Here is a 12,545-nt window from a genome sequence, read left to right as displayed (position 1 = left end):
TTGATTCAATACACAAGTTTGCATATGTTGTGTTCAAAATATCATTTTTCACCTTTCCTTCTCTTGTCTGTAAGGTAGAGGAAGTGATGGGGGTCTGAGTATGCCAACTCAAAATATGCCACTATGACATACAGGTTATTTTGAGCTTCTGGAGAAGCAACAGATGCAGAAGGGTGCCTTTCTGGAGCCTCCCTTATCTGACTAAAAGCAGAAACTTGTGAGAAATGAGGACTTCCCAACTCTTTGGGGTTTTCTCTTCTTTTCTATGAAGTTCCCCATACGTGTAAAGTTAGAAGTAAAATTGGTATACTTCTCTCTTTAATCTGACACTTGGTTTAATTTGCAGGCCTCAGGTACGGAACACAAAAGGACGGGAGAAAAATGTTTCCTCCCCGACAAAAAGCCTACCACAAGACTGTCTCTACTTTTGTTTCAGATCGACTTTCAAATTAGTTATGAAGTAGTTACATCAACAGATTATTATTTATTGAAAACAAAGATATATTTTTATGGTTTCCGTTCTACCTTTTGACACCATTCGTTACAAAAGCAACGTATTAAAAATCTCATGTTTCGAATCAAGCCATGCAGACATTTCATGAATTAATTTCTTCTACCTCTGCTTAAGTTTGTGGGTTGATTCTCCCTTTCAGCTGCCTTCTGTCTGTTAAAATTGTAACAGTCTCTTCATTGTTTTAAACACCAAGTGTCTCTGCCATTCCTCCAGGCTTTATTTATAAACTTTCATGGGGAATCATGTCCTCGTGTGTATCGGCTTTGATTCTTTTCCAGTTCTACTGTGGATGTTTATTTATCTTTAAATCCACCAGGGAACCTCTCCTGAAATGACTTGTACTCTTGATTTTTTTTTCCTCCTGTAGAGAAATGTATTGACTTTCCCACCCACATAGTATATTTAGAGAATTTCCGTCCTCTCTTCTCCATGCTACCGTAGGAAACCATAGTTAAATCACTTGTCAGTTTACCCTTGAAGAATGTGCACATTTATGGTTCCCTCTCTTCTTTCTAAATTCGGGATTCCTGTTCCCTCCCAAACAGCCCTGGTAATTCAGGAGCAAACGTGTGCACGTGAGGTCGAAGTGGCCCAATTCCAAGGTGAAAGTTCAGCCTTTCTCTCCCCCCACTTGATAACTCCCTCTTTCCTGGAGGAAACTGGCAAAAACAAGTATCTTGATGATAATTGGGAGGTTGTCGTGGATCAGAGGAGGGCGTCTGTGCTCAGAACCGCGCTATATTTTTGTCTTAATTCCTCCCTCCGACAAAAGATCTGTTTGGAATTCCTTTGGCCGACGCCCTGCGGCAAACTTGTCCGGTGTCACCCTTGGCTGACTTGTTCCGAGTCATCTTTCAGACAAAAGACTCGGGGCTTATGTTCAGCGTAAACTGCATGGACCCGAGGCCAAACCTCCGAGTTTGCCTGTGGCCTCTTGTGACGAGGGGCCGTGTGACGGGCACACGGTGGGGACGTGCTGATGAGGAAGAAAGATGCTACCCAGGAAACAGCAGGAGGCAGGACTCAGTCCGAAAAGGGGTTGATGCGGTTGTCACATAGGAACAGACAAGCGCCCATGTGTGTAATTTATAGAATTGAGGTTTTCCAGAAAGTCTCACTCGGCAACTAAGCCTACGAGGCTCGATTTCCGATACCCTTTCTTGTCCTGTTTTCTGCGTTCTCATATTTCCCTTTTCCTTTTATTATTTGTTTCCCCTTCTGTGCTTTCCTTGGTCACATTTTCTCAGTTCACTTTTCGGAATCATTTAGTCAATTTAGTTCGTTTATTGCAATGTTTTTGTTTGTTTGCGTTGGGTCCTCGTTGCTGCACGCAGGCTTTCTCTAGTTGCAGCGAGCAGGGGCTACTCTTTGTTGCGGTGCACGGGCTTCTCATTGCAGTGGCCTCTCTTGTTGAGAAGCACAGGCTCTAGGGCTTCAGTAGTTGTGGCATGCGGGCTCAGTAGTTGTGGCGCACGGGCTTAGTTGCTCTGCGACATGTGGGATCTTCCCGGACCAGAGCTCAAACCCGTGTCCCCTGCGTTGGCAGGTGGATTCTTAGCCACTGCGCCACCAGGGAAGTCCCCATTTATTGCAATTTTTAATTCCTATTTAGGAAGAGCCTTTGTCCGTTGAATTCCAAAGCGTGTTTTCTCTGCGTTTCCCGCGACGACTCTGATTTCCTTCTTTTCATCTTTGTGTGAAACTCCCACGAGGGTGAATTCCATGGATGGATTTTCTCCCAACTTAGGAGACACCTCTGAGGTTGAAAGAGTGAAAGTAACATAGAATATGGGGCACATCCCACCAGAAGAAGAAACTCAGGTGGGGCTGTATTCATATCCCATAAAACTCGGGAAAAGGAGCTGTGGGCCTGAAGAAAGTGACTAAGCCCTAAGGAATGAGAAACGATGTGTTTTGCCAGAGAGGCATCCCGGCTTGTCAACACGTTGTGCCCCCCATGACGTGATCTGCAACGATAGGAAGCTAAAATGGACAGGCTGCGTCCGAGCGGGACACGCGTCAGGGCCTGTTTCCCAAGCGCTGAGCGTTCGGAGGAGAGCAAAACGCAGTCAGTTCTCAGATGGACACGGTTCTCGTAACGCACTTGAGCTCAGGTGCGTGTGTAGCTGCCCTCAGCCTGTAGCTGGAGAGTGCCGGCCGGGCGAGGGGAGAATCGGGGCCAGACGCCTGCGTTTCACACCGTCTCCCGCTTTGCTTCTGCAGCGGCAGCTACTCGGCGCACGCGGCGTACGCCCAGAGCAAGCTGGCCCTGGTGCTGTTCACCTACCACCTGCAGGCGCTGCTGGAGGCCACGGGCAGCCCCGTGAGCGCCAACGTGGCCGACCCCGGCGTGGTGGACACCGACCTGTATAGACACGTCTTCTGGGGCACACGGCTCATTAAGAAGCTGTTCGGCTGGTACTTATTCAAGGTAAGGCTGCGGTGGTCGGGTGTGTCGCTGTGGCTTGTGTGCTCCGAGCCCACGTGGGCGGAGTTCGGTTTCCCGAAGGGGCTGGGCTTTCTGTACTTGTGCCCGGGGCCGGGGGGGGGGGGGGGGCGGGGGGTGGGGCGGTCCTCAGGACGATGAGAATCCTCGTGGCCTGGGAGCCCGTGGTCCCATTGCCGAGATAAGAAGCACCGAGGCAGAACCCTCCCCTGTGTATCCACGCGGCATTTTTTTGTTCTTGTTGTTGCTGGAAAGGAGAAAAATCGATTTCGGTCAGAGGCCGGCGGCGGGCTTGCATTTGCTCCCAAGGACCCTGGTCATTAGCGAGCGTGTCTGGCTCGGGGCTGATGGGTCTCAGAGGGTCACGTCTTGAAAGAGCAGGGGGCGTCTGGGGTTGTCCTTCTGGGCTCTCCCTGGCCCTGGTTTGCGCGCTCTTGAAGGGCGTTGGAAGCACACCCGTCTGCCTCGAGATGTGAAAGCCGTGTGTCTTCCCCTCCAGCCTCCCTCCGGTTCGGGAATAATCGCGTGTGCTTCCTGCTTGTGTCTGTGCCGCCCTGCGCGCGGTGTCTCCTTGGGCAGCGCTTTGCTTCTCTTTCTATTTTCTGTTGGTGTACAGTTGATGAACCGCGCGGTGTGAGCTTCAGGGGTACAGCACAGCGATTCAGTTACGCGTATACATGTGTCCACTCTCTCAGATCTGTTCCCATTTCGGTTGTTACAGAATATTGAATAGAGTTCCCTGTGCGGCAGGTCCTTGTTGGTTATCCATTCTACCTGTGAGAGTTTGCGTCTGCTAACCGCAAACTCCCAGTCTATCCCTCCCCCCGATCCTTCCCCCCATAACCGTAAGTTTGTTCTCTAAGCCTGTCAGTCTGTTTCTATTTTGTAATTAATTTCATGTGTGTCATCTTTTTTTTGAATATTATCTTAATTTTATTCTTGCAATATCCAGATGAGACAGACCAGTTGTCAGGTATTTTATGGTAACAAATACATTACAAAGCCCAAGCTTTTGAAATAAAGGAAGATGACTTATTAAAACCTTCTAAGTATCCCCGATTTACTGATAACTTTTAATGCAGAAGGCAATGAATAGGGGTCTGACGTGCAACTCATGGTTCAATTGCAAATACCTGGATTAGGTAAGCCATTGTTATTGGTTCCTAACTAAAAAAAAGTTGCAGAATATAAAACATATACACTATTTTCATAGCATCTCATTAAGGCCCATGTTTCTCTATTATTTTTTTTTAATTAATTTATTTATTCTCGGCTATGTTGGGTCTTCGTTTCTGTGCGAGGGCTTTCTCTAGTTCTGGCGAGCGAGGGCCACTCTTCGTCGCGGTGCGCGGGCCTCTCACTGTCGCGGCCTCTTGTTGCGGAGCACAGGCTCCGGACGCGCAGGCTCAGTAGTTGTGGCTCTTCGGCCTAGTTGCTCCGCGGCATGTGGGATCTTCCCAGACCAGGGCTCGAACCCATGTCCCCTGCACTTGTGATATTTTTTTGGATTGCACATATAAGTGATACCACACGGTATTTGTCTCTGTCTGACTTACTTCACTCTGTATGAGAATCTCTCGGTCCATCCATGACGTTATAGGTTATTGTAAGATAGCGAGTAGAGTTCCCTGTGCTCTACAGTAGGGCCTTGTTGGTTCTCTATTTTATATCCAGCCGTGTGGACATGTCAGTCTCAGTCCCATCAAAGGCCGCTTGGAGGACTCATCTGGGTCCCGCTGGACCTCAGCAGACCCCTCTCCACGGGGCATCGGACACCCCGGGCACAGCACAGCCATGGCCGGATGCCGGGGCGAAGGGTGGGCTCTCACGGTACACGTGAACCAGACCACAGGGGGTGAGGCCAGGAAGTAGGAGCTGGGGACACACAGAAGTCTTGGTGACATGTGCCTGCCGCCACGGCCATGGCTCAAATGATGCCGAAGTGAGAAATGATGAATGCCAGGCCCCTCAAATCCCTCCGATTAAAGGTTCCCCGTGTTTCTGTTTTGGTGTCCCTCCTGCCCCGTTTTGCCCACGTAGAGTGAGCCCTGACAATCTAGTATGCAGGGGTCTCTGGGTTGTTTTTTTTTTAACGTTTGACTCCCATTTTTAGTTATTAGGAAATATCATCTATATTCCCGGTGTTGTACACGATATCCTTGGAGCTTATTTCATGCCTAATAATCTGGACCTCTTAATCCTCTCCCCCTACATTGCCGTTTGGGGTATCTCTTTCTTGATCAAACTTCCTTTCTGGTTCAGTTAGGTTGTTATCCGTTTTACCCTGATAAGTGCAATAATCATAAGAAAAATTAACATCCAGTCTGTCGCCCTCTGTGTGAGCTACAAGCTAAAAATAATTCCTTTATATATAGTTAATCCACAAGTAACCCGGTGAGGCCCAGAAAGACTATGGTTGTCGTTATTTTACCGTCCACACTGGAAGCATAGGGATGAAATTACCTACCTGCCCAAGGAGGCCCCGTGCCCCTAGACACATTGGTGTTTCTGTGATTATTTCTTGCTTTTCTTTATAAACATTGTTTTTTTTTTTGTATTTTTTTTGCTTTTTATTGAAGTGTAGTGGATTTACAACGTTGTGTTAGTTTCAGGTGTACAGAAAATGATTCAGTTATATGTATATATTTTATATAGAGAGAGGGAGACATTCTTTTTCAGATTCTTTTCCATTATAGGTTATTACAAGGTAGTGAATATAGTACCCTGTGCTCTACAGTAGGTCCTTGTTGAGTATCTATTTTATATATAGGAGTGTGTATCTGTTAATTCCCAAATCCTAATTTGTCCCCCCCCACCCCCCGCCTTTCCCCCTCGGTAACCATGAGTTTGTTTTCTATGTCTGAGTCTGTTTCATAAATAAGTTCATTTGTATCATTTAAAAAAATTAGTTTCCACATGTAAGTGATATCATATGGTACGTGTCTTTGTCTGCCTTACTTAGTATGATAATCTCTAGTTGCATCCATGTTGCTGCCAATGGCATTATTTCCTTCTTTTTCATGGCTGAGTAGTATTCCATTGTATATATGCACCACATCTTCGTTATCCATGCATCTGTCGATGGACATTTAGGTTGCTCCCATGTCTTGGCTATGGGAACACTGCTGCAGTGAACATTGGGGTGCGTGTGTCTTTTTGAATTAGAGTTTTCTCCAGGTATTTGGGGTTGCTGGATCATATGCTAACTCTATTTTTAGTTTGTGAAGGAGCCTGCATCCTGTTCTCCACAGTGGCTGCACCAGTTTACATTCCCACCAACAGTGCAAGAGGGTTCCCTCTTTTCCACACCCTCTCCAGCATTTATTGTTGGTAGACTTTTTAATGATGGCCATTCTGACGGGTGTGAGGTGATACCTCAGTGTAGTTTTGATGTGCATTTCTCTAATAATTAGCGATGTTGAGCATCTTTTCATGGGCCTGTTGGCCATCTTTGTGTCTTCTTTGGAGACGTGTCTGTTTAGGTCTTTTGAGTGATTATTCTTTTAGGATAAATTTTTAAAAGCGAGTTTGTTTATCTGGAGGCTGTGCACATTTAAAATGTGGTACCCAAATTCCCACAACACATTTCTGCTGATAATTTTCTAGTGTTTTGCCCCTAGACCATTTGTGGTCCCGTTTAACCCTGCATTTTTTTCCCGTTAGCAGTGAGATGGTATGTTTACAGGACAGTGTCTGGCTCCTTGTTAGGGTTACGTCTTTCTTTCCTCTGACCGTCACCTTTCAGTGGGAGGTGCTGATCGGCTTTCACAGTCTTGGCGGGTGGACCATATTCATTTCTTCCTCATCACGGGGTCGCAGAGATTAGAAACAGTGATCGCCAAAGCCCTGGAGGGGAGGGTGGAAGCCATAAATGGCAGTGGTCGCCCTGAGTTCTCCACCTCTGGGCTCTCCTCAGTGCAGCCTTTGGGGCCACCCGTGGAACTCAGATTCTCACAAGTATGAATTAACAGTTACAACCGGGCCCCGGCATCCAGCCAGCACCAGCTGTAATTACATCTTCGTCAGCAGGCCATCAAAACGCACCTCTCCTGAATCACCCGGTTCCCCTTTGTGGTTCCGTTCAAAATCGAATTTCCCTTTGTGCATGTGACAACTTGTGCGAATGGTTGGTTCTTGTCCTGTGGGGGCACTTATCTGTGTGTGTGCGTTGCGGAGGGGAGGTGATGTTGCAGAAAAAGCTTCTCTGTGTATTAGGGACATAATCACTTGTTTCATCTTCCACGATTGGTCCCCAGAATCCTTGTGCCTTCGGTCTTAGAGAAAGTACTTTTTTGCCAGAATGAGTCAGGGGGTTAACATTTTTTTTTCTTGTTGTAAACTGTTGTGTTGTTTAACTTTCATGGTTTCTGGGCTGACGTGATTAGAAATTCCCCTCCAGTATTTTTACCTGTGGCAACAACTGAATCCTTAGCCTAGGTGATGTCCGCAGGGGGTGATGTAGGAGGACCCCAGGTGCTTATTCCTGTTCAAACTGGGGGCCCTGTGTCCAAGGGTCCATCCTTCTCTGCTGACCGCACACCATGAGGATTACTAAAACCGCCAACCGTGACGCTTACTAAAGGGGTTTCCTAGAAACCTACCCTTGCTTCCGTCTGTTCTGAATTTACTTTTATCTACACCATCACTCTCTTGTCCTACCTTTCCTGACTCTGAACTGATTATCTTTCCAGACCACCTTTTAGATGATTTTGCAAATCGAGAAAAACAGCTTGTAGGAGGAGGGGGTCTCCTGTGTAATCATTTGCTCACATATTTTGTACATTTTGGTGGTGTTCATCTTGTCACAACCGATATAATCATCGTAAGAAAACTTAATTTGGGAGGGGGAATTTTTTTTTTATTGGAGTATCGTTGCTTTATAGGATTGGGTTAGTTTATACTATACAGTAAACTGAACCAGCTATACGTGTACATAGATCCCCTCGGTGGGAGGATTTTTGATTTAATTCAGGATTTCAGACAGAGCTGCTGTCTGTCTGAATATGGGTCATCTCTGGTTTTGACCACGTCTTTCTTGTTGCTTGCCATACTGTGGTTTATAATAAGAAATATATGTGCTTGGTCCTTGTCCCCATTTCTGGCACAGAGCTCCTAAAACCCTTGGAGTTTCCCAAGTGTGGAGAGCCTGAAAGGTGTCTCTTCTTATGTTCATGAAGTGTGCCCTTTGGAACTCACTCAAGGATGGTAGCTGGTTGCCAGGGAAACCAACCAGCGACTGAAGGGTTGGAATTTTCATTCCCACCCCCTGACGTCTTGGGAGGGGGAGAGGGGCTGGGGGTTGAATCCATCACCAATGGCCAATAATTTAATCAATGGTGCCTGTGTCATGAAGCCTCCATAAAACCCCCAAAGGTGAGGTTCAAATAGTTTCCTAGTTCGTGAACACGTGGAGGTACCAGGAAAGTGACAGCCTGGGGAGGGTTTGGGGGTCCCCTGCCCCCTCCCCAGATCTCACCCTCTGCATCTGTCCCATCTGGCTTTTCCTGAGTTATCTGCTATTATAATAAACCGGTGATCTAGTGAGTAAATATCTCCTGACTTCTGCGAGCCATTCTAGCAAATTAACTGAACCCCAGGAGGGGTCATGGCAACCTTCCATCTATAGCTGGCACAGGTGACCACCTGGCGTCGGAACTGTGGTAGACGGAGGGGTAGTCCTGGGGGACTGAGCCCTTCACCTGTGGGGTCCGAGGCTACCTCCAGGTAGATGTGTCAGAATGGAGTTGAATCGAAGGACACCCAGCTGGAGTCGCAGAATTGCTTGTTGGTCTTGGAAAAGCCACAGTTGGGAACTGGTGATCAAAATCTTAGAGCTTTTCAGAGGTGCCTTATTAATTCTCCATAAATGCCCATATATTTATTGCATTTATTCCTAATTATTTCATGAAATGCTGATGTTTGTTTTGGTTCTGAATAGGGTTTATTAAAAATATTACAAACTCTGAACACAACAGAATAAAATATTTAAAAGTCAATAATAAATGAGCACACGTCATCACAGCATCTGCCATGCCCTGCTTTTCTCCAGATGCACATTGCTTCCTCCCCCGAGACGTAACCCCTATCCCAGGTGTGGTGTTACCCATTCTCCTGTTTCTCATTACATGGGTGTGTCTCTGAAATTTAATTTTGCATTTTTTCATCCTGACATAAGTAGAGTAATGTCTGTGATTTACTTTCTTTGCACCATAAATTTGTTTCCTGGGGTCGTTATAATAAATGACCACAAATCAGATGGGTTAAAACCACAGATATCCATCCTCCCCCAGTCCCGGAGACCAGACGTCTGAGGTCAAGGTGTCCCAGGGCTGTGCTCCCTCCAGAGGCTCCAGGGGAGGGTCCTTGCTGCCTCTTCCAGCTTCTGGGGGCTCCAGGCGTCCCTGGGCTCGTGGCCGCGTCCCTCCCATCTCTGCCTCTTGTCTTCACGTGGCTTCTCCTCTGTGTCTGGGTCTCTCCTGTCTCTTAGAAGGACCCTTGGATGTAGGGCCACCTCATCCAGGAGGACTACATCTCAGAACCTTCATGGCTGCAAAGACCGCATTTCCAAATACAGTCCTGTTCGGGGACTAGGGCTTCAACATGTCTTTTGAGGGGTCACAGTTTACCCCAAAGCACTTAGTATTTAATGTCGGCGATCTGCCAATGTTGATGCATGTAGAGGTAGGTTATTGCTTTCCATCCCTGTGAAGTCGTCCGCCTGCACATACATCATGGTTCAGATTCATTCTCAGGGTCAAGGACACTTGGGTTCTTTCCGGTTCTTTCCTGTTACCGCAGCTTTGCCGTGAAGGGTCCTCCACGGATCGCCCCATCTCACTTTCTCTAGGGAATATCACAGGCAGTGACATTTTAAGGCTAGAAGGTTCTCACATGTTCCCGTTTCCTGGGAATTCCATTTGGTTTTCCCAGTGCACAGTCCAGGTACTGAGAATTCCCAGTGGTTTACATCTTCATCATATGCGTTAAGTGCTGGATTTTTCAGTCTTTGCCAGCTTGGGTCCACTGCCGAGCTCTTCAGTCCTGGAGCAGGAAATGGCATTTGCTGTGTTTTAATTTGCATTTGCATTTTCCGCAGTATCCTTGTGGTTGAACGGTATCCGTGGGATTATTTGGCATCTGGACGCTGGCTTCTGGGAAATGCCTTTTCCCCGTTTTTCTAGGGGGTGTTTAGCCTTTGTGTTTTGGATTCATCTCTGTTCTTTATTCTGGCTGTTGATTTGTATCGGTTATGTATGTTGCCGATACATTTTCCTTTGTATTTTCTGCTTCAAGAACATACAAGAAAGTAATATTGTATGGTTATAACCAAAGATATTGGAACATAGGAGAAAAATATTTTGAAAATGGAGAAACAAAAAATAGATACATGTATATCTGTATGTCTGCACACACGTACATATACATGCATGCCTATATATGGAGTGTGTGGCATAAATCATTTGTGGAATGCATATTGATTTATAACTTCCTAGATGCACAGTTATATGGAAGATTATTTATTCAAGGGACATGATTCCTTCCCAAGTAATTTTGATATATTAAGAAATACTGGGCTTCCCTGGTGGCGCAGTGGTTCAGAATCTGCCTGGCAATGCAGGGGACACGGGTTCGAGCCCTGGTCTGGGAAGATCCCACAGACCGCGGAGCAACTAAGCCCGTGCACCACAACTACTGAGCCTGTGCTCTAGAGCCCGCGAGCCACAACTACTGAGCCCGCGTGCCATAGCCACTGAAGCCCATGCGCCTAGAGCCCGTGCTCCACAACAAGAGAGGCCACTGCAATGAGAAGCCCGTGTACCGCAAAGAAGGGTAGCCCCCGCTCGCCGCAACTAGAGGAAGCCCGCGTGCAGCGACAAAGACTCAACGCAGCCAAAAATGAATGAATGAATGAATGAATTTATAAAGAAAAAGAAATACTGAGTTCCAAAATTTCTATCCCATTATCAGAAGAATCCCATCATAACGGCCTCACTGATAACCGTGTTCAGTATGTGCTGAGCCTGTACTGACTGTGGTGATGGCTTTGTGATTCATTGTATGTGGGAACACGGAAATATAATTTCAAAATACAGGAAAACAACGTTAAAGAAAATACATGTCTGTTTCATTTTTAAAAAACAACAAAAAAAGAATAGAAAAAACGTGATTTTTACCAACTCCATCCCTGACATCTTCTACTTTCTAATAGATTTTCAGTCTCAATTTTTTTTTTAGCCAGATGCTTATTTAATCTGCATATATGGATCAAACTGTCTCCTTTGACTGTGTGCTGCTTTTGAAAATGTCCCCATCTACTCTCTAGGCAATTAAATAGTAGCTCATGTATAATTTGTCCTGGTAGCTAATTTGTTATTTTGAAGGGAAAACATCTAATGTTTCTCTCTGAAGAATACTTATACCTATTATCATTTGTATATTATACTTTATCATATGCTATGTTGTATATCATTCCTATCTTACTTTTTTTTTTTAGAAATTTATATATTTATTTTTGGCTGCGTTGGGTCTCTGTTGCTGTGTGTGGGCTTTCTCTTAGTTGCGGCGAGCGGGGTCTGCTCTTCGTTGTGGTACCGGGTTTCTCATTGCGGTTGTTTCTCTTGTTGCAGAGCTTGGGCTCTAGGCACACGGGCTTCAGTAGTTGTGGCGCACGGGCTCAATAGTTGCGGCGCACGGGCTTAGTTGCTCCACGGCATGTGGGATCTTCCCGGACCAGGGCTCGAACCCGTGTCCCCTGCATTGGCAGGCAGATTCATAACCACTGCGCCACCAGGGAAGTCCTCCTATCTTACTTTTTAAAAAATAAAGTATCAGTTTAATTTTATAAAAACCTGACCTGCGGGGCACAGGGTTAGGCAACTGTGGGTTGGCTGCATGGTTTTGAGAATAAAGTTTTATTGGCACACGTGGCTGCTTTCATGTTACAGAGGCAGAGTTGAGTAGTTACAACAGAAACGGGAAAGCCCACAGAAGTCACAAGTATTTCTTACCTGGCCGTTTGCAGACAAAGCTGGCTGGCTCTGACCTAGAGAGAGGACTGCATTTTAGTTTCCTTTCCTCCCTGTTGTGGGTAGTGTGGATCAGTACATTCCCTAGAAGGGGTGGTCTTTATTTCTCGAATGATTCTGACCGTCGTGGAGCCTTATTCTGTGGGATTCTGTTCCCCAACGACTTCACTGAGCACTTGCTTATTGATATTTATCCTGGAGCTGGAGATCCCCTTTCTGTGCTGTTTTTTGACAAGTGTGGATGGTAAAGTTTTGATGCTTTGTTTAAAAAAAAAAAAAAAAGAAAGAATTAAGAAGCTTTCTAGTTCCTGCCCTTTGGCTTCACAATATAATTGTCATGAGAAGGGGAACGATTCCCTTTGAAAACTCTCAGGGTTTGGGAGTTTTCAGAAAAGGAATTCTAAGTCAGCTTTCAAAATGCCTTCCATGCTTATTGCTTGGTCGAGGGTTTCTTCCTCTTCTGTGGTTAGTTCTGGCAGCGTCCTCCAATCGATAGAATCGTCTGTTTCCAGTGTTAGACTTGATGTGTTTTTACTAAATCTTTCTCCTCCAGCTCAGG

General features: G+C 46.1%; 1 protein-coding gene across 1 annotated transcript in view; it reads left to right on the top strand.

Moving 5' to 3' along the window:
- DHRSX (dehydrogenase/reductase X-linked) overlaps positions 1-12,545 on the top strand; it is a 182,512-nt gene that overhangs the window by 158,247 nt on the left and 11,720 nt on the right. The window contains exon 6 of the mRNA XM_065901016.1: positions 2,738-2,945. Coding sequence (XP_065757088.1) covers positions 2,738-2,945 — 208 coding nt within the window. The remainder of the gene's footprint in view (positions 1-2,737; positions 2,946-12,545) is intronic.

The sequence above is a fragment of the Phocoena phocoena genome, chromosome X (assembly GCF_963924675.1).
Source record: "Phocoena phocoena chromosome X, mPhoPho1.1, whole genome shotgun sequence".
NCBI lineage: Eukaryota > Metazoa > Chordata > Mammalia > Artiodactyla > Phocoenidae > Phocoena > Phocoena phocoena.
The sequence above is the reverse complement of the archived record's forward strand: the minus strand, read 5'-3'. Positions and strand labels throughout refer to the sequence as shown.